The sequence below is a fragment of the Protopterus annectens genome, chromosome 3.part0, assembly GCF_019279795.1.
Source record: "Protopterus annectens isolate FY-2018-M chromosome 3.part0, PAN1.0, whole genome shotgun sequence".
NCBI classification, from domain to species: Eukaryota; Metazoa; Chordata; order Ceratodontiformes; family Protopteridae; genus Protopterus; species Protopterus annectens.
In genome coordinates, this window is record NC_056731.1 from 112,273,694 (window position 1) to 112,296,766 (window position 23,073).

The 23,073-nt window shown below is 43.5% G+C and overlaps 1 protein-coding gene across 1 annotated transcript in view; it reads left to right on the forward strand.

The window, feature by feature from the left end:
• The window catches only part of IGF2BP3 (insulin like growth factor 2 mRNA binding protein 3), a 1,266,240-nt gene that overhangs the window by 840,028 nt on the left and 403,139 nt on the right, over positions 1-23,073 (forward strand). Inside the window, exon 15 of the mRNA XM_044064618.1 lies at positions 3,683-3,802. Within this exon, the coding sequence (XP_043920553.1) occupies positions 3,683-3,802 (120 nt within the window). The remainder of the gene's footprint in view (positions 1-3,682; positions 3,803-23,073) is intronic.

Sequence of the window (23,073 nt, forward strand, 5' to 3'; positions counted from 1 at the left end):
CCTAATTTGTTCCCCTTCTTTGATGGGGCCCTGTCAGTCTTGAAGAATCACCCGACTGTCCACCTGTTGACACTTTTGGGGGCTGTTTCCTTCCATCTGGACTCCTGAACTATATTACAAACTGTGTAGTGTGCCAATGAGAGAGGTTTCTACATTTCCTCTTCCAAGACGTTTATTCCGTCAGTCTCTGCAGTTCAATAGATTAAAGCTGTTGTTTAAAAAGAAAACAAAAAAAAACAAAATGGCTTGATCTCAACTCTTCAAGTATCAATGAAGGATCTGCTGTCCTGCAGCTTTCTTACAGGAGAGCAAGACTGTGGCTACTACTGACCTAAAAACATTTTTTCATCTCTTGATGTACCTTTTTCAGGCAACACAAAAGTGGTAAGAATGTGACTAAAGCCTTTCCAAGGTACCTCAAGATACACGAGAGTGCTTTTTCCAAGGGCAACACAGGACTTCAACTATTGGTGCTGCCAGATGAGAGTGGGTCTGCAGCACCAGGGTTCCAAATATTTCTCCTCTGATAGGATCCAACAACGGAACAGACCATTATCCAAATTTCCACCTCTTTTCTTTGGGTTGGGCTGGTCTGCCCCCCCCCCCCCCCCACACACACACACACACACACACACACATCCCCAGACACCAGTGAAAATATTTTGGAAAGTGTTTGAGGTGCCAGCTATAACAGGTTTTTACACCTCCCCTTTTTCAGTCTACTTGCCATATCAACCAAGGTTTCCCAACGTTTATCTATTCGGAAAGAGCTTGCAGTTAATGGACTCTAAAACTGCTACAAAAAAATGAATACTGGTCAATCCTAAATCTAACCAATTTCAATTGGAATGTAAGAAATAAAATTTCTAGATGTCCTACAGTTCAGTCCATCCTTCTCCATGCATGCAAGTTCAGTGGACTGTACTCCAGGAGGGTACATACCACTAACCAGTTTTTAATGTTTTTTTGTATACCCTTCAAGCCCTTATTCATTAAAAAAAAATATATATAGCCAATTGAATACAAATTCCTACAGAATCCAGAGTTTTAATAAGGAGGCAGTTCAGTACTACTATTCAGGTTTCTGACCTTGATGACGCATGTGTAGGATTTTTTAATTTTGTGTATGTTTGTCAGTGATACAACTGCTTAACCTATTTCTACGTCAGTTTTCCCTTTTTCTTTACTTCTTGTAGCTATATATTTTCAATGAATCATTTGTTAATCTTGATGGTACCTTGGTCTATTCTTCACCGTCCTCTATCTTCTATATATGCATATGATTTTGCAAACATTTTTGCTGCTGGTCCCATTCAGATGACATTGTATCTATTCCCTTTCTCTCTTTCTTCTGTATTCTCAAAAGCTCCTCAATTTTGGTGGGAGTTCATATTAAGTGAAAAAGGATCCAACCACATGGTTGCTCCTTTGGAAGCTCAATATTTCTCATCATCCAGGCACAAGCAATTCTTCTAATTTTGCTAGGCTTTCAGGCAGCCCCCCCCCCCCCCCGTATGCTTACTTTTCTGTCTTTGATCCCAATGTTTCTGCATAAAGCATGCAGTCTGAGGACCTCTGTTGTTTGATTGTCCCTTTCTGGCATTGTCAGGCGCTCCCTCCCCTCCTTCCGGGTTCATCTGAAACATTCTTCAGTGATTCAGAAGCTAGTCTGAATCTCCTTTCTCTCCAGGTGAAGATATCTTCCATACCTTCTAGCTAGCCGTGCGGTTCCTCCAATTTCAGTTCAAGAGCTATGGTATAGTCTAGCTTCCTCTCCCTGTGAAGAATTCTAAAATAGCCTATAGAAGTAAGTGGAAACTTTACCCAGTGTGCTTACAAATCAGAGCATTAGCCCTTTTATCAGGTACTACTATTATCTTTCCCTTTTCTTGGCAACCCTTTATTTAGGAGAAAGTAATGTCTTTCCATTCTCATGTTGCATTTTCTCAGTGGGATCCTCTGCCTCAGGTGACTTGAACGTCTGGTTCTTATGCAAATGTTTAAGCCTGGGTGCTGTCAGTTGCATGGAACGTCACACGCAGGGCCATAAACCATGGGCCTCAAATGTCTGCATGCACAGACCTCTGAACTTCTCTGCCACAGTCGAATGTCCGATTGATTGCTTCACACCTCACTTCAGAAGATGTCTTCAGATAAGTACTCTGTTGGAGAATTTATTTTGCTTGAGCTTTGGTTGCTGTTGCTTCATTATTTAACTAGCCGATGTTGGCTAGAAAGGGGAAATGTAAGTGTGGCTGCCAGATTCCGCACAAGGACTCGCATGAACTTTGTTCTGCTTAGTCCCAAACCACGACCATACGACCTGTAGCATTTGCTAGTCGTTTGTACCTAAAACTCTTAGCAGTTGTCTGGCAGCTCTAAAACTTTATCTCAAACTCACAACTAAAGCGTTTAGCCCTAGGAATGGAACCAGAGTTGGCCGTCTAGGTGGAGCCTTTTAAAAAGAAGGCAAGGTTGTAAGGCCTACTGCTTCTGCCCTTCATCGGACGTTCTGCCAGCTACTGATCTAGGGGCTGAGGGGTGTTTGGAAGATATGGCGATTTTGGTGGGTACCTTCGTAGAAGCCGCCTTAGTAACCCCAGTCAGCACATCCTCTGAGGTCGCTCCAATCGTCTTCCATTAAATTAAATCAACTTCCGCACTGTCAAGATGACTTTCGGATTATGTAAGAGAAGGACTACTGCTGCTTATATCTCCCATGTAAGTAACCTCTTCTCCTTCAGATATCACTGTTAATCTTCAGAGACTGACACAGAAACCCCTTAATCAGCGAGAAATCGTCATATGTAATCTGATTCACAGAAAAAAATTGTCTGGATTGCAGTTGCATTGACAAAAGAATTTCATAACTTCTGGCTTTTTTTGCCAAGCCCCTTTGCATTATTTCTGTAAAGATAGTATCTCTCCAGAAAAATCCCTCTTTAAAGTAACCACAGTCTCAGATATTATGGCTCTCACACAATATCTTTCTCACAAAGCTTCTAGCGAGCTTATAGGTGTCAGTCTTTTGGTCTAAGACTCGTATCCTTGTGACACATTACAAGTTTGGCGTTGTCTCCAAAAATGGAACTTCCTTTCTTTTGACTGTGCTCCTGCATATCCTTCCTTGAGGGCCTCCCAAGAGTTAGATAGCTGAAGACTCTGACCCATCAGTGAGGAAGAATAAAAAGGACAACATCAGAGTTATGTACTTACTACAACTTGGCATCTGTGTTGTCTATTTTCATTCTTTCTAGCCTTGCCTCCCAGCCTTAGGATATGGGATGGTGTAGAAATTGTCATGTTCCTGGTTTGAACCTTATTTCTTTCTCTCGTCTCAAAAAGAATATTTAGGCAGTAGACTTGATCTGAGGAGTTAAGGATACTGTAGTGCATTGTAGGAAGAGAGAGGAGCTTGAGATTCGGATCTAAAGTCTTACAAAAGCAACAGTGTCAGATCTGAGGGTTGGATCTGAGACCCATCAGTGAAGAAAAATGAAAATGGAAACCACATGCCAAATTATGGTAAGTGCATAACTCCGAATTAAAATCAACTGATATCTTTAAAGGCAAGTAAATCTGCAGCCAGATGGTATCTTTAGACATGGTGGTTAACTCTGTTACAGCCCGCTTTTCACCAAATATGTGCATATAAAAAAAAAATTATTTTTTTTTTTTCCAGCAACAGCCAGAATCTGAGACTGTTCATCTGTTTATCCCAGCTTTGGCTGTGGGAGCAATCATTGGAAAGCAAGGACAACACATAAAGCAACTTTCTCGGTTTGCAGGGGCCTCTATTAAGGTAAAGTAGACTGTTCTAGAAGAAAAAAAATAAGCAAAAACACCCTCCTCCAATCTCCCTATTGTGATAATACCAAGGTAAAAATACTGAACAGTTTCATTAGTTTTTTGTGGAACATTTTGAAACAGTAGTTTACAGTAAAAAGCAGCTTCAAATAGGTGAAGGTAAAAATGAAACCTGGTGAATTGTGGACTAGAACATGTGATCCACTTTGATGAAGTTGCCCTATTTTCAGTTAGAAGTGATAACTTTCTAACCTCTGTTAATGTAAAGATGCAGTTTTGTCATACTATTACCTCTATTCAGATAAAGCAAAAGTTCATTTTTTTTTCTGTTCAGTCTGATACATGGTGCTGTAATAGGAAAAAGGTGGTCTACCATTTGTGATGATTCTCTTTTAGTTCTCACTTGCTGTTTGTTGAAGGTAAGGTAAATGGCATGTCTGATTACAGTAATGTAGATGACTTACAGGACAACCGCACCCACAGACTCAAACATTTATTTTCATCATGGATGTTCATGTTTCACTGTTGCATTCATTACTCTTGGGTTGTCCTGCTGGCAGGCTACCCGCAGTCGGCCTGAATTCCAAAGTCCCGGTCCGGCGTCTGTTGCTGTCGCCTCCTCCCTGATGTTGGTGCATGCGCCAGGGGTATAAAAAATGCAGCCAACGTAATTTTCTCCAGTCTTTCTTGCCGCGCGGTGCCTGAAGCAGAAGCAGTTCGCAAGTGCCGGCCGGCCAACTCCTGAGATTTTCCTGTTCGAATTTCAGATCTGAAGTCTTCATTTAAAGCTAAGTACCCCGTTGGGGAAACTTTTTTCTTGCTCCAGACCGATGTCAGAAAAAGTTAATTGTATTTCTTGTGGGAAGCAAATACCTCATAAGGACTTCCATTCTTATTGTATTCCTTGCCTAGGCCCTGATCACGACGTTGCTAATTGCAGGTTTTGTCCTAGATTTAACCAACGCACTATTAAGCGTCGGTGCAATTTTGCATTTCATTACTTTGGCCAAAGATTTAATTACACGATGTCGTCGGATAGCCATCAGACTACCACAATTCACAAGAAACGCAAGGAAAAGGACAGGCATCCGAGGTCCAAAACTGACTACGAGGCTTCTTCTAAGCCAGTTGCCGGTTCTCAGTGAGGTGCTTTTGCAGCCCCTGACGCCCACTACCTCAGAGCCGCAGGCCACTTCCGACTCCCACGTGGAGCAGACTAGGCTGCTGGAAACTCAAGGTATTGGGCACTTGTAAAATATTCCCTCAGATGGGTCCGGAGCCGCTGTGCAGGCATCGGCTTCTGAGGGTGTTTTCAGACCTACACAGTTATATATAAAACCGACTACAGCTTCAAAGGCAAAGACTAAAGAACCACTAAAGACAAAGAAACAAGTGCAGCAAGGCCTTCATGCCTAAAAAACAGATGCTCAAAATGGCCAAAGACCTAATTACTTTGATCAGGGGTTCCCATCCCCCTCCTGATAAGAGGCCTAGGCAAGAGACAGAATATGAATCTTCAGATCGAGTTTCCATTTCCTCTGACTTTTCTTCTGAACAGGAATACTCTCTTCCTCCCTATGAGGATTCTGATGCTGAAGAATCCATTCCTTCAGCCTCTCCTCCTGAGGATTATTCTTTTGGGGAAACCCTGCATACCATGAAGGAGCACTCCCACTGGGAGAGCCAAGACTACTCAGAATCTAAGAAAAGGCTCAGATATTTTCTATTACTACCTCAGCACAGGCCTCTTGCAATCCCCCCTGTTTTAGACATTGTAGATGATGTATTTTCAGAGTCCGGCCTGTCTCCTGACTCTTTACCCCCTGCACCTGTTAAGCCAGACAGATACTACAGGGTTTCAGATTCACATACATTTCTTTATAAAAACCCTGCTGCTGACCCAGAAATTATTTCTCAGGGTCCCAAAGGGGTCAAGGCTTCCACTGCAATAAAACCCTATCCCCTCTGATAGGGATTCAAGGGCACTGGACAGATGGGGGAAAAAGGTTTACACTTCTGCTATCTTGGCTGTGAGGGCTTTAAATTGTCAATTTCATATGCTTAAATATCAGCAATACTTAATGTCACTGCTTAAACAGAAAATGTTAAATTCTGAATGTGCAGAAAACAAGTAAATGCAGGATTTATTGCATGCAACTGAACAAGTGGGAAAGCATACTTTGCAATGTGGTTTTGATTCTCTGGAGGCCTCTTGCAGGGCCGCAGTAACGGGTTCTGTCATTAGGAGGCATGCTTGGTTAAAGGAACAGAATCTGCCTGATCATGTTACAGCAAAATTTATTAGATGCTCCATTATAACATGATACTTTGATGTTATGTGATCCTATCTCGCCTACATTCTGAATGATGGGTTCGCTTATGCCAAAGAGCACTGGCTGAGCTTACTATATCCCAGGATGCACCACTACCAGTCCCCCAGATCTCGCGCTGGCTGAGTTAAGTAGTGATTATTTCACTAGTTTTTCTGTCAGGTTTTTCTTTTTCTACAAAAGCTGTTTTAACAGCTATTCTTGTGTTTTGAGTGTGTTTGACAAAATTCACTTGGTGAATTCTTGTGTTGTGAGTGACTAGGAGTACCTCTTGTCAGGAAAGGCCTTTCGGTCTTTTGTTTGTAGGTGACTTCGGTTCTGTTTTGAATCATTTACATTTCTTCTAAATAAAGAACTACGGAGAGAAATTATTATATTACAGAGTTTGTGCTGTGTTTGACTAACTATAACTGTAAGCCTACTCTAGGTGTATTACCAGTGTTCTTTCAGTTACTTTGAAAATTTCTATAATGTCTCAGAATCCCAGGCCTTCGGCTTCAAGAAATGTGTAAAATGTAGCTTCAAAATGTCCATCTATGTGTGTATTGCTTAGGGCTAAGCATTTACAGGAATCATGTAGTGTATGTCACGCTTTTTTCAACAGGGGTCCTCCAGGAGGAAAAAAAAATTATTTTAAAAGGATTTAATTAATTTTTCAAGAAGCTTTTTGGCATCCTCTCCTTCTCCGCCAAAGAAAAGAAACAAAGGCAGGCCTCCTTCTCCTCTCCAGGACTTCGAGCCGAGGGAAGACGGGTGCCTCGATGCCAGTCGATGCTCCACTCCTTCTGAGCCGATAGCTGGGCCGAGTATGGAGGCGGTCCGGTCTCGCTGGGCTCTCGACTCGGAGTCACTGCCGGTTGCGCGGCAGACACTTCTCCGGGACATCCGAAAACCGGCTCGCACGGCGATGGAAACTGGTGTGTATTGTGTTCCCCGAATACTCGAGCCGCCGGTCCGAGCCGTCCTGGGCCCGTTGGGGCCGGCGGAGAGCCTTTCCTAACCCGTTTCGTCCTTGGCTCTCGGTCTCGAGGTCAGATTCTGATATAGACAGGGTGCTCCAAAGACTGTTCCAGTCCCCAGTCTTCCAAAATTTGTTTCGGACCCAGTTGGCGGTGCTGTTGGAGCCGATGGAGATCTCAGGGTCGGCGCACCTTCCCCTAGTGGAGACTGGGTCTTTGTTCCCTCCTCCTGAGGGTTCTTCTGAGCTGTCTTCGGAGGAACCCCAAGGAAGAGATCGTGCAAGAGGAAGCACGTGGACTCCCCGAGTCTATTACTTCAGACACTGATCTGGATGATGCAGAGGGGTCCCCGTCCTCGGATGATGTCTCCTTTGCAGACATCTTAGAGATCCTCAAACAACGAGGCTGGATATCCAAACCCCCTCTACTGACGAGTCAGTGCTCCTCAAGGCCTTTGGGGCTCAGCCCTCTGCCTCCTGATTTAGTTTGTCCATCCAGATACTGTGGAACCAGTCCTTCTCGCCCAAATAAATTTTTGTCTGCTCCCCGAGAAGGAGTTCCTCACCATCCATCCTCCGAGTCTAGGAGTATGGACATTACTTTAAGGTCTCTGAATTATTTGGCACATTTACCAGGCTTCAGAGGGATCTGGTCAAGGAGTTGTCAGATTCCTCTCGGTCCTGAGCAGCTAACCCAGTCGGTTAGCTCTCACGCCAATTTCTAACTCGTCCATGAGGCTCATTTACAAGCCTGGAGGCCTTCAAGTCTTCCTTCACGACGCTCCTTTGATGGGTCCTCCTTGTTTGGACCCAAGGTTAAAGACACCCTTACCGCTGTGAGCAAGAGGGAAAAACTTTATCTGCGTGGAGGGTGCCCAATTCCCTTCCGGCCTTACCCAAGGGCTAGGAAAAAGGGTGGAAATGGGGGAAATGTGGTTTTTTCTCCCAACAGCAGGAAGAATCCTTCCAGAGGCAGAGGACGGGAAATTTTTCACTTCAGCCTCCCACACGCCATGAGGGATTGCCCGGCCAGTCCACCTAAAAGCCTGGGAGTCAATCACTCAGGACAGATGGGTGCTTCGGATCATTGCCGGAGGTTACACCATCCCATTCACATTCTCGCCCCACCGAAGAATCCCGGACCCACCACCCAGTCAAAGGGAAATGGCAGCCGCAGAAGCTTTAAAGCTGCTAGAAAGGAGTCATCCAACCGTCCCCACAGACCAGATCGGATCAGGAAATTACTCCAGGTTCTTTTAGTGCCAAAAGACAGGGGACCTGAGACCAATATTGGATCTCAGCAGACTGAAAATCCAAATTCAATGGTCAATCCATTCTCCCATTGTTGGAGAAGGATGTTTGGATGTGCTCCATAGACCTCTATTATCACATATACATCAGGCGCCCAGAAGGTATCAGCCTGGGAGTCAGTCATTGGTCTCACCACAGAGTCTTGGATTCCAAGTGTTTCCCTATCTGGACGACTGGCTCCTGACTGCCACCACCAGGCATCTACTAATGGACAACCTCAAAGCCACCATCTCCCTGGGTGTTACCCTGGGGATTACATTCAATTGGTCAAAGTCTGTCTTGCTGCCCTCTCAACACATAAAGTTCATAGGAGCAGAGATAGACTCAAGATTGATAAGGATCCAAACTTTACAGGGCCAAGTTCAAGCTCTGATCTCGAGATCCAAAGCCCCAGCCAGGATGGTTCTGCAAGTTCTAGGCTCAATGTCTGCCACTGTTCTTTTAGTCCCTCTGGCAAGATTGCACATGAGGATTCTTCAGTGGCTATTGTCAGATCTTCCCTCAATCATCACATCATGATTACGGATATATGCAAAGGGACCCTCTCCAGTGGTTACCCTGACGACAGATGCCTCCCAGATAGGGTTTCTCCACATCAATGTGTTGGAGATGAGGGCTGTACCACAAGTTTCTTCCTCAGGGCATCATCGCCATCCACACAGACAACATGTCGGTGGTTTGGTATCTGAACAAACAAGGAGGGACCAGATCATACCCCTTTGCAGAGAGGCCATGAGAGTGTGGGAATGGGCCATCCTGGGAAAGTCAAATATATTGGCAGACAAATTGAGCAGGACAACTCCTCACGAGTGGTCTCTAAACCACACAGTAGCAGCTCAGGTTTTCAGGAGATGGGGTTGCAACTCCATTAAACACCAAGTGCCAAAGGTTCTTCTCCTTGATCCCACATCAGGAGTACCAGCCATGGATGCTCTAGCTTCAATGATACTGATTGGTATGGTTTCCTACCTGAAGAAGCATGCAGACTTTAGACCTGATTCCGGACACATCAGTCCCTTCAATCTTTGAAATTGACAGAGTTGTTCACACAAACCCACCACTAACAAATTGTACCTTAGTAAGTGGAAGAGGTTTGCTATCTGGGCTCAACTCAAGGGCTTAGACCCTATCACTGCTCCTGTCCCAGAGGTCTTAAAATTTTTAACATCCTTGTTTAATCAGGGATCTTCTGTCTCAACTATTAAAGTCCAACTAGCGGCTATCTCTAAATTCCAATCCATGGATCCTCCTTTGATGAGCAGCAGACTATGCAAAACTTTCATTAAAGGTGCGAGCCTATTAAGACCACCAATTTTTCATCCTGCGCATTAACATCTCCCCCTTTCGAACCGGCTGCTACATGCGAGTTAAAATATCTGTCTTGGAAAACTGCCTTCTTAGTTGCAATTACTTCGCAAGAAGAGTTTCAGAGCTTCAAGCCCTGTCTATTAAGCCACCGTACTTGATTTTCCACAAGGATAGAGTATCACTTAGGCCTAATCCATCCTTTGTCCCAAAGGTCTGTTCTAGTTTCTGCCTCCAACAATCTCTAGAGCTACCGGTTTTCTTCCCAAAATTCTCCAATGAAGCAGAATACACTCTTCATAAATTGGATGTTCACAGGCAATTACGCTTCTATTTAGACAGGACTCAGCAACAGTCAGACCAGTTGTTTGTGTCCTTCTCAGATAATAAACTGGGCCAAACCATCACAAAAGCTACTATCTCAAAATGGATCAGAGATTGCATAACTCAGGCTTATTCTTCTTGAATAAGCAACTTTCAACATCTATCAAGGCTCATTCTACCAGAGCTATGGCTACTTCTATAGCTTTTCATTCCAAGGAGCTTCATTTGGTTCCACGGTACTCAGGAGTGTTTTCCAGTGAGCCACCCAGGATTCAGGTGCTAGGAGAATGTAGGCAGATAGATCACATAACATCACCATAACTTCAGATGTTTGGGATCCATCTCCCCTGCCTTGGAGATCAGAAGAGATTGAACGGTTTTGAGTTCTACTGTTTTATCTTGTTTCATCTGACGATGTTATATAAGCAGGGTATGCATGTGTGCATGTATGCGGACAAACTAGATCTGGGGGACTGGTAGTGGTGCATCCTGGGATATAGTAAGCTCAGCCAGTAAGAGACTTAACCCATCATTCAGAATGTAGGCGAGATGGATCCCAAACATCTGAAGTTATGGTGAGTACATAACTAAAAGTTTGGTGTTAAAGCAGAAGAGGTGTTGAAGAAAATGGAGGACAAAGCGAAATCTATGCAGACAATTAAGGATTTCTTACAGGTGCAGCCACCCAGATTTAGCAGGAACTGGCCTACAAAGAATTGGTCCTTTCCAGTATCAGGCCACAAAGAGGCGGATGCAGACACCCCAGAGGCAGATCCTGGCCCCAAGGCTCATACAGGCCTAAACAGTGGAGTGCTTCTACCTTCAAAAATGGAGAAGACAAATCACAGCCATACAGGAAGTAGTCCCAATGACTTTCCTCTGCCAGCACCAAGCGCTTATCTTTTGGCAGCCCCCTTAGGGGGAAAACTAGCACTTTTTTCACAAAATTGGCACATGATCACCCAGGACAAATGGGTCTGGAATATGTGTCTCAGGGTTACAGGTTCCACTTTCACACCTGCCAGGGCCAAAAGGTATGCCAGACCTGCCACACAATCAGTGGACAGAGGCACAAAAACAAGTTTCATTCCTCATGGACATGAGGGACGTTCAGCGAGTACCACAGCAAGAGCAGGGACAAGGATTTTACTGTAGACTTTTCTTGGTACCCAGAAAGGACAAAGCCTGGAGACTAATACTGGACCTGTCTATTCTAAACACATTTCTGGACGTTCCAAAATTCAAAATGTTGACTGCAGCAGCTTCAGCCCATGCTGGGCAAGAAGGCTTGGCTTGTAACTTTAGACCTAAAAGAGGCATACCTGCATGTCCCAATCAGGCAATCTTGCAGAAGATACCTCAGATTCATAGCTGGCTCAATGCACTACCAATTCTCTGCACTGCCCTTTGGCTTATCTACTACACCCAGGGTCTTCACAAAATGCCTGGCACCAGTAATTGCATTTTGCAGACAAAGAGGAATTCAAATATATCCTTATTTGGACGACTGCCTTATTCAAGCAGAGAACAAGGACATTCTACTAAAGCAGCTGGCGTTTGTAAAAAGACTACTAATTTGCCTAGGGTACACAGTAAACAAAAAGAAATCAAAACTAATACCCACTCAAGAGATAATATTCCTGGGTGCAAGCTTAAATGCAACTGCCCAGATGGCTTATCTCATGCCAGACAAACAAAGGCAACTGACTTCTTACTTCAAAATGTTGGCAACAAAGACCCAGTTATCTGCAAGAAAAATTCTGCAGGCTTTGGGCTTCATGGCATCCTGCATTCTGCTAATTCCATATGCCAGACTGTATAGGAGGAAACTACAATGGCATCTAAAAAGTGTTTGGACTCAACATTGCCACAGCCTGGAAAACATTAATTACCCTCATTCCCTGCCTGCAACAGGAGTTTCGATGGTGGGCACATGCCTGTCACCACAGCAAGGGACAGCCATTCAGTTTACCCACAGCCAGGCAGACACAAACAACGGATGCATCAGATTATGCCTGGGGGGCCCACATGGCAGGAAAATGTATTCTGGGCACATTGCCTGAAAGCCAGATGCATCTTCATATCAATCAAAAAGAGATGTTAGCTGTTCAGAATGCCCTGACAGCTTTCAAGGATCTACTTCACTCGGGACAACTACTGATAAATACGGACAATACTACAGTCATGTGGTACATAAACATGCAGGGAGGCACACATTCCTACCCCCTCTGCAGACAAGCCATGACTTTGTGGGACACAGCATTGACTTATCAAGTTCACCTGCAAGCACAATTCCTGCCAGGAAAGATAAATACTCTGGCAGACGAACTAAGCAGAAACTCATGGATCCCCACTAGTGGAAACTGGATCCACAAGTCTTCAGCATGATAAGGAAATGGGGATGCCCAGACATAGATCTATTTGCCTCCCCTCACAACTGCCAACTGCAGAGATTCTGCACAAGGACTTATCACTAGCAATCATGGGAAGTGGATGCTTTATCCTTCAGCTGGAAAAACCTAATGGTATATGCCTTTCCTCCATTGCCTCTCCTCCCCAAGGTACTCCTAAAGGTCAGGCAAGAGAAGCCAAAAATGATACTGATTGCCCCAGACTGGCCATGCCAGCACTGGTACCCAATCCTAAACAACTTGTCTCAAGGTTCAGCCTGGACATTGCCTCAAATTCCTCGCTTACTGACCCAACAAAACAATCAGATCCTGCACAGCCAACTCAGGACCTTAAATCTGGCAGCATGGCGGATAATGTAGCCATTCAGAACACTCCTCTCTCTAAAGTGGTGATGGATGTTATTTTGGAGGCCAGGAGGCCCAGTACCAGAAAATCTTATGCAGAAAAATGGAAGAGATTCTGTGCCTGGAACCAAGCACAAGGAATTGACACGTTTGTACCAAATATTCCTCGGATTTCACGATACTTAACTGATGCCGGACAAAGGCCTATTCTTTTCATCAGATAAGACCCATGCCTCTGCCATTTAATCCCATTACTATACGGAACCTCCTATCTTTTCTCATCCTCTAATAAGGCAATACCTCAGAGGAGCCAAAATCATAAGACCTCCAAGGAGAGCACCAATACCTGCATGGGACCTCAATTATGTCTTGGAAAAACTCACACTGCCTCCTTTTGAGCCAGCCTCAACAGCTGATATAAAATTCTTATCCTGGAAAACAGCTCTGCTCCTAGCAATAACCTCTGCAAGACGAGTCTCTGATTTGCACACACTCATGGCTGTGGAACCTTTTATCATTTTCCATCCAGACAGGGTTTCTCTGAGGACAAACCCGACATTTATGGTGGTGTCCAGTGTGGCCCTTAACCAAACAATTCACTTGCCTACCTTTACTCCAAACCCACAGAACAAGGGTGTGAGACTTCTGCATTCTTTGGACATACACAGACAGTTACACTTCTACTTGGACAGAACTAAAGCTTTCAGAAAGACTGAGCAACTTTTAGTGGCATATGCTGCAGGATCACAAGGAAAGGCCATCTCAAAACAGACTTAAGTTTCAAAATGGATAGGCCACTGCATTCATTTCTGCTATTCAGAACATGGCAAATCAGTGCCTAAGGGCATTAGGCCACATTCAACCAGAGCAGCAGCCACCTCAGCAGCCTTCCTCAGAGGAGTACCAACCAAAGACATCTTAGAGGCTGCAACTTGGAGTTCAGTGCACACTTATACAAAGCACTACCACTTACCTCTCTACTCTAAATCCAGAGCAGGCTTTGCCACTGCAGTTCTGCAGGGCCTCATAGCCTCTCCTAATCCTATTTAGCCCCAGCCACTCATCCTCAGCTTTGGGATTCAACCCAAGAGTAATGACTGCAACAGTGAAACACGATGAACATAGTACAGTTGCGTACCTACTATAAATGTAGATGTTCGAGTGTATTCACTGTTGCAGTCCAGGTTACCCTTCCACCATCCCCCTTTCTTTGGCTGGGTCTTACCTGTACTTCTCTATTCTATACAACCTATGTGGTGTATTTGCTTGTAGATGAAGGATATGTTTACCTTAGTGCATGCATGTGTATTGGCATAATTTTTAGCCTACCATTTTGGAGGCACCTGACATCTGGGGCAAGAAAAACTGAAGAAAATGGCGTCTGCTGTATCTTTTATACCTCTGGCGCACTGACGTCAGGGAGGAGGCGACAGCAACCGATGCCGGACCGGGACTTTGGAATTCAGGCCGACTGCGGGTAGCCTGCCAGCAGGATAACCCAAGAGTAATGACTGCAACGGTGAATACACTCAACATCTACATTTATGGTAGGTACACAGCTGTACTTTTGGTGTTTCCTACATTTTAATACCACTTTGGGACTTTTTAGATCTTTAGATATTTTTATACACTGACTCTGACCACATGGGGTCTGGCATCTTGAAATAATTCTGACTGTCTAGTCTGCCTCTATCCCAGAATGCATTTTGTCTCCAAAAAATTGCATCACATCTGCCACGTTTTCCCTAAAGCTCCTTTCAGTGCACTGATTTGAAAGGCATTCACTCCTGTGTTTGTCACCTACATTTGTTTATAATGTTATCCTTTTTCAATGACTACTTCAAATACAAGCAGTGCAGATCCTACAGAACAGAATTGAAAAGTGCATTTTATTGCTCTTTCTTCTTAGAAATGCTAACTTGATTTATTTTGTGAAGGCTGAAATCTAGTTCTTCAAGGTATTTCCCCTCCCCCCCTTCACACCTACTTTCCCTAGCCGTCAAAGAGCTATGGGTAATTTGACCCATTATTTGCATGTGATTGACAGCTCACAGCAGTTGACCAGACAAATGTGCTGTTTTCTTGTCAGCCTTTCCTTCCTTACAGTGGAGACCTTTTTTGTTGCACTCCTGTCAAATTTAGAACCAAGCTCCATAGCACTGGGAATAATCTTTTTCCTTCCTATTTTGGTTAAATAGCTAACAAACGCACTATAAACAAAATATTTCACAGACTTGCATGACAGCACCCACATGCTTTTTTTAATTGGTAATTTAAGAAAATTACAGTATTGCATACTAGAAATCTGATGTAGTATTGTCGATAAATTGTGACAGACATCTGCTTCTTATGTAAAAACATGCAATTAATGTCTACACATGATCATTGCAAATTTATGCTCTTAGTTTTTGCAGTTGTTACTGTGCTTCTGTCTATACTTTCACATATCAGTAGGTCTCTTCAGAAAAGTGAGGTTATAGTTTGACATTTTTGCTAGGTTGAGTGGGTTGGGCAAGGCAGCTCTGACATCACAATGTGGGAGGTCCACTGGCTCTTCTATACAGCGTGGAAATCAGGCAGGGATTGCATCACTTTGGGGGAGGAAACGTCCCAGTAGCTAGAGCAAGAGCTCTGGCAGATGTGCCATCATTTCAGAGCCAGCTAGAGGTTTTTCAACTTGGTTTTCAAAGTGAAAGTAAAACAGTACGGACAGGTTGGAAGCCTAACAGGAAAACAGTTGAGTGGATTCGTTTTTAAAGCTGCATGGGTGATTTTATGAGGCTGTATCAATGAACAGGGACTAAAAGAGAGTAGGTTGAACAATCTGCTTTAATATCCTGTTGTCCATTTTCATTGGAGGAAAGCCAGGGGCTGAACATATGCAGCTGTCCTGATTTTTTTTTTAGTGCCTTTATGAAAGTAGAGCAGCATTTTGTTTACTTTGTCTTACTACCTAATGGCACCTGACTTGATGCACTCTTGCTGTCTCTGAAGCAACCTTTTCTGGCATTCTGATCATCCTGACAGTGTAACTTTGGCAAAACCTGCTCATGAGTGCTTAGTCCTTTAGTGCTCTTATGGTTTCTGTTCCTTTGTTGTCATCTTTAGAATTAATTGCGCAAGTGAGGTTGTCCTGAGACCCTTTTCAGCTATGTCCTGGGCCACAAGGATGGAGGCAAATGCAGTATATATGTATGGACAGTTGAGTGGTTAGCTCTGCAGCATATTTTTGGAAAATGGGAGGAAACCTGAGTAGCCAAAGAATCTGCAAGATATGAAGAATATGCATACCCCACACAGTAATTAGAAGTCAGGTTTAAACCCAGGCCCTTTTAACTGAAGTGGCGATCTTACTACTTTTGCCAAATGTGCTACCCAATATGCATCAGTAATGCTTGCATTTAGTGTTTGCAACTAAATTTAGTTTTTCCTTTTGTTTGCTAGCTATTTAGGATACATTTCTGCATCTCCTACTCATTCTGCATCCCTTTTTCTTTTCCCTGTATTTTCTCTACTTCCTGGCATTTCAATACAGACTACAAGTGTTCTACTTTTCCTTTTTTTCATGTTTATGCATAATTTTTAATCTCTCTATAGCATGTCAAGTGTCACTTTTCCCCATGTATCTTAATACTACCGAATAACTGTGCCTTCTTATCCTTTGCTTTCTCATGGTTAGCTACCATTAGCTTGTTAACTAATGGGCCAGATGCTAAAATCATTCAATACGCAGATGATTCAACCTTAGTCTGCTCTGCCTCAAACCTCTCTGAATTGCTGACTAAACCCAGACTGCCTTCTCAACAACTGAAAACTGGATGCGCCAAAACCACCTCTCTCTCAATGCAAATAAATCAAAGATTCTACTATTCCCCCCCCCCCACAAAGACCCCTCTCCTACGATAAAAGCAACTTCAAAGTCTATAATCAAACCAACTCGCCTATAGAAGTAGTCCCCTCTGCCAAACTACTTGGCATTACGGTAGATGAACTCCTCAAGTTTGATATTCATAGTCAACAAAATATTAAGAACCCACCAAAAGCTAGGTATGCTGTATAGGAATAATCGCTTTCTCTCTAACTCCACCAAGCAAACTCTGGCCTCGATTTTTCTTCCTTCCTTATATGAAGCCCCTCTCCTAACCAACCTGTCCGCCTCTATCACCTCTAAACTAGAAAACTGCTACAATAAAATCTCTAAATTTGCCTCTAAATGTAAAAATTCTACCCATCACTGGTTTTAACCCTACAATCCCTGAATTGACTTGAACTCTCAAGCTACTTAGACTATCTCCATCTCACTACTGTACATAGACTCATATTTCACCCAACAAAATGTCCCGCTCTAACATCCTTCCCCCTTATACACCCAACAGAGCTCTCAGATCTGAAAGTCAGAACTTAATTACTATTCATAAACCTAAACTTCCTGCTGGCCAACTTCTATCTTTCTCACTAGGCAAAAAATGGAATTCCCTTCCCTCCACACTAAGAACCATACCAAACTCAGAAAACTTCAAAACCCAACTATTCAAACACCTGTCCACTAAATGGAAATGTACCTGCCTTCACCCAACCTAATCCATGGGGGTTCTCGCTCTGGTTCCCAAGCTCAACTCTGTTATCTTCCTATGAGCCTGTCTAAGCTCTCAACAATTTCTATAGCTTCTGTTTAAGCTCTCACCTCCAACAGCTACACTCACACAGCCCAACGTTGTAAATATTGTAAATAGCATTCTACTTTTGATGTGTGTATGTAAAGCGTATTTACATTTTCTTAAAAGGTTTGTATGTAAACTGTTTCTACACCTAACCCTTGTTTTCCTCAAATGAAACTCTGTGATCCCTACATTCAAGCTTAATGCATGATATTGAATGCATTTATGAGTAACTATTCTGCATAAGATCTTTAATATTAACTGTCATTTGTATCTAAATTGTATAATGCATCTTGGAGCTTTTCTCCCCGGGCCTCCACTGAAAATGGATCAATTCGGCCCAGTGGACTTCCCTGGTAATCAAATTGCAAATAAATAAGTAAAATAAAAAATCATAGTAACTCCTTCCTGTCCTGATCCTTTACTTTATTTCTTTATGGTCCTTGTACTTTTTTTTTTACTTTATTATAATTTGCAGCAGGCCAAAATCACTCATTTGTTCATTCTTAGATTATGATTAGTTCTTCCATGACCTGGAGCAAGATTAAACATAACTTTGTAAGGCAGTGGACCTAACGTTGAATCCGGGTACCAGTCTGTTGCTGTAGACACATTTCGCACACTGTACTTGCAGATAATTTGTTAGAAGCTAATTCACCTACAGTATATCTAAGATGTAGAGGGGACCTACAATACCTGTCAAAACCCCACACTGATTCAGGCAAGATATGCATCCTGTTCCCAAATGGCATCCAAGCCAAGAACCAGTTAGTACAAGGCAGCAAAGTGAACTGCTGTGCCAGTATTTGGTGTACAAACTGCAGCATCAAACTGCGTTTAACAAACACCCTGCTTTGCTGACATTAGTAGTCCTCTGATGCCCTTCCTGTGGCAGACTACTAAAGCTCATGTCCCTGCAACTGCCTGTGGGTATATCAGCCAATTTCCTTGCAGTACAGGGACTCCTTTACAAGCAGACAGGCAAGACCCTTTCGGTTTTCTAGGGTCCAGCAGGAAGAGAAGATGGAAACAGAAGCCTTTTGAACACATACTGTTCCAAGACCACAGCAGCAAACCATATAAACAACAAAAGGTATGGAGTAGCATTCATTGGCAGCCCAAACATAAAACTATGTACATTGAAATAGGGAATAGTGGGTGGGTACTTCCAGTAAGAAGCAGTAATGTTCTACAAATATTTACTGTTGGTATGCAGTTATGACTTGGGCAACTATACTATGTTCAAACACTGCCTTACTGGATTATGTGGAGATTACCAAAGCTTACACAACCTGGGATAAGGAAGAAGGGTAACGGTCTAGGAGTCCCCTGGAGAATGGAACTGATGAAGCCTGCTTTGTATCTAGAAAGGGCATCCTGCTTGCAGTTAGTAAATATATGGACATGGATTATCTTACTATTGAGCAAGAACACCAGCATTTGGCTAAGAAGCCTTTCAGAATGGATTTGAAGGATGGGAGGGAGAGAATTCACTTAATTTCCAGGCCTTAGCTGCATGGTACAAGTACAGGCAATGCCTAGCAGATTTGATAGACTTGTGGTCAGACAAGAATTTTTTGGTAATGACAGAACGTAATTTCAAATGTTTAGTGCTGGACAAACGGATGGATTTCTGGTTAACTTTATAGGTGGTAAGAAGCCGTGTATGTATTAGTTGGAGGTAGTTCTAACCAGTTTAGATTTTTAGTGCTGTGCAGTGTTTGACAACATGCTTTTCCTGGATTGATGGTGGGAGAATGTCAGCAAGGCAGCAGCAATGAGTTCCAGGAATTAGCTTTGTTATGAAGGGATTACTGAAGCTGCCATTTGGTTTATAAAAATTAAAAAGGCAGCCGTGGATGTTCATCGTGCATACAGCTGCAGTCATCACACTTGGGTTATCCTGCCGTCAGGCGGGTCCTCGGTCGGCCGAATTCCAAAGTCTAGGTCCGGCGTCGGTTGTCGTCACTTCTTCCCTGACATCAGTGCGGCAGGGGTATAAAAGAGGCAGCCGACACCATTTTCTCCAGTCTTTCTTGCCGCGCGGTGCCCGAAGCAGAAGCAGTTCGCAAGTGCCGGTCGGCCGGCTCCTGAGATTTACGAACAGTATTTCAGCCGAAGTCTAAAAAGCCAAGTACCCCATTGGGGAAACTTTTCTTGCCTCAGACCGATGTCAGACAAAGTTAATAATTGCATTTCTTGTGGGAAGCAAATACCGCATAAGGATTTTCACTCATACTGTATACCTTGCTTAGGGCCAGACCACGACGTCTCTGCCTGCCGTTTTTGTGCTAGGTTTAACAAGCGCACCATTAAGCGCCGGGCGGAGTTCGCCCTTCATTATTTTGGCAAAAAAATGAATTCTATCATGTCGGATGCACCGATGCCAGTTTTAGGCAAAAAACACAAGGATAAGGATAGACATCCGAAGCCTGCACCGAGTACTGAGATCACGCTTAGGCCGACTACCGGTTCTCCGGTTCTCAGCGAGGCGCCTACACAGCCCCTGACTACCGATGAAACTATTTTACCAGTGACTTCAGTACCCGAGGCCGCAGGATCCTCTGTTTCCATTCCCACTGCAGATGCCGATGCCACTCTTGGCTGGGAAACCAAAATTTTAGCGAGACCTGCCATTTCTGAAGGCGTTTTCAGGCCTACCACCTCCTCTCTTAAATCATTCACTAAGTCTAAAGCTGCAATGAAAATTAAAAAAACAAGGGTCTCAGACCCCCTCTCAAGGCCCCATGCCTAAAAAACAGATGCTTAAAATGGCTGAGGATTTGATTACTCTCATCAGGGGTTCGCAACCCCCCTCAGACAAAAGACCCAGGTTGGAGGAAGACTACCCTTCCTCAGACCAGGCTTCTATTACTTCAGACCATTCTGAGGACCAGGATTGCACCTATTCCCCATTTGAAGACTCTGATGCTGAGGAGTCTATTCCCTCTGTCTTCCCCCCTGAGGACTTCTCTTTTGGGGAAACCCTGCATACATTGAGAGAGCACTTCCACTGGGAAGGCCAAGATTACTCATATTCCAAGAAAAGGCTCAGGGAATTTCTACTACTTCCCCAGCATAGGCCCTTGGCTATTCCTCCTGTCTTATATATTTTGGATGATGTGTATGCAGAAGCCAGTCTTAATCCAGACTCATTACCTCCAGCCCCTGTTAAACCAGACAGATATTACCGGGTTCCTGATTCTCACCAGTTCCTTTATAAAAGCCATACTGCTGACCCAGAAACAATTTCACAGGGTCCCAAGGGGATTAAGGCCTTTACTGCTAAAAACCCTTTACCTTCAGAGAGAGATTCTAGAGCATTAGAAAGGTGGGGGGAAAAGGTGTATACATCATCCACTTTAACCATGAGGGCATTAAACTGTCAATTTCATATGTTAAAATACCAACAGTTTTTGCTATTTCAGCTGAAAGGCAAAATGACACAAACAGAACAGCCAGACTTGAAAGAGTTGCAGGATTTGTTGCATGGAACAGAACAAGTGGGGAAACATACCTTGCAGTGTGGTTTTAATGCTTTAGAGGCCTCATGCAGAGCTGCTGTCACGGGGTCTGTCATACGTAGACATGCTTGGCTCAAAGAGCAAACCTTACCAGATCATGTCAAAGCAAAGTTATTAGATGCACCACTACAAAAAGATGTATTGTTCGGTGCTAAAGCTGAGGAGGCACTAAAGAAAATGGAGGAAAAAGCGAAATCTATGCAAACAGTTAAAGATTTCTTGCAGGTGCAGCCTCCACGCTTCAGCAGAAACTGGCGTTCAAAAAATTGGTCCTTTCCAGCCACAGACAGACCCCAAAGGGGCAGATACAGACGCCCAAGGGGTAGAGGACAACCTTAAGGATCTTACAGAGCTAGATGGTGGCAAACACCAGCCCCCAGAGGTGGAGAAGACAGGCCACAGTCATTTAGAAAACAGATGCAATGACTTTCCCCTATGCCTGCCAAACAAAGATATAATGGCAGCACCTTTCGGTGGAAAACTGGCCTTATTTTCAATACGTTTTTATAACTTCCATTTTCTACAGTTTTCGGAACAGTTAACTACTGCAGGATTCTAGGAGATATTGCTTCCATGATATTGATTCCTCTAGCCAGGTTACACATGAGAAAATTGGCTTATCAAATCACTACGGATTCAGCACTAATGCCCTCCTTTCCAAATCCCTGTACTTTGTCAGGCAAGAACTGTTGTGGTGGGCTGATCGCAGTTTACTGAATCTAGGTGTCCCCATCTCCCTTCTAGCACCATCTCAGTCAGTGACAACAGTTTTAGATTTTGCATTGGGAGCTGTATCCAAGGAAATTAAAGTGCAGGTCTATGAGGTGGTGGCAAATAAAAGAAATTATAGTCTTGATAAATGCATTAAAGACTGAATCATTAACAAACAAGGGGTAACCATTGTCTCACCCCCTGGCAGAATAGCCATGATATCCTGGGAAATTGCAACTCTTCAGGCTATCTTCATTCTCTTTGCAGAACACTGTGGCAGTTGCACTGAGCAGATCCAAAACAGACAATCACGATTGATAGCTGCGCCCCTGGGTCTTTGGGGATTATCCAACTGTGGGGATTTCCCAGATTGCAGTATGCATTTGAGAATTCTACTCCAACACCTTTCAGAAAGGGTTGGAGGACAGATGCATTTTTCCTTTCCATGGTTGGGGTATATTCCTTTATAACTTCCCCCTTTCCCCTGACCAGAGTCCTTTTAAAGATCCAAAAGTCCCCAAAAATGATTCTGTGAGCTCAGTTTTGACCCAGGCAGCATTACTTTTCATGAAAAGGCCAACTGCCCTTACCACAAATTTTGCCTGTATACGATCTGCTCAGACTGGACAAGGGAGCACTCCACCCACTATACATCCGAGTGCTTGGATGATAGAATTTTGATCCCATTAAGGCACCTTTTCTCTGACGAGAGATAATTGGCTAGGCTTAAAATGGCTCGCAAGGGCAGTTAGCTTAGTACTAATCTATGAAACCTATAAGACATGCAGCTATTAAAGGTAGCTAGAAAATCTTCCACTAGAAAATACTGTTCAGCCAGGAAGACATTTTCTAGTTTTTACCACATGAAGGACCAAGGCAGAATCCCCTTTCTATATTCTTTTCTCATGCTTTTCCTGCTCCTCAAAAAATTATATTTTTAGCTATTTCATGTCTGCCTGTAGATCCCCCTCTATTCTTTAGCCCAAGCTAAAAAGTTTTTGGAAGGGGCATTGCATGTCCAGCCACCAAGGAAATAAGTGGTTCCTCCAAAGAAGCTCTTCTGTATTTTAGAAGGGCTCGATTTGACTCACTTTTTAAACTAGCTCATCAAGCTGATTGGAAATTCTTGACCTGGAAAACTGCTTTACTTTGTGCTCTAACCTTGGCTAGAAGAGTATGAGTTGCAAGCTTTAAACAAAGCCGTTCCTTATTTTTCATAGGAACAGGGTAACTTTAAGAGCCGATCTTTGTTTTATGCCCAAAGTAGTTTCCTTTCACTTGTGTTCTTTCCTGAACCTAAAAACAGGGATTAGAGAATCCTATATACTTTTGTTGTCCATAGTATGCTTGTATTACATTAATGGAACAAAAGATTTTAGTGCTTTGGAT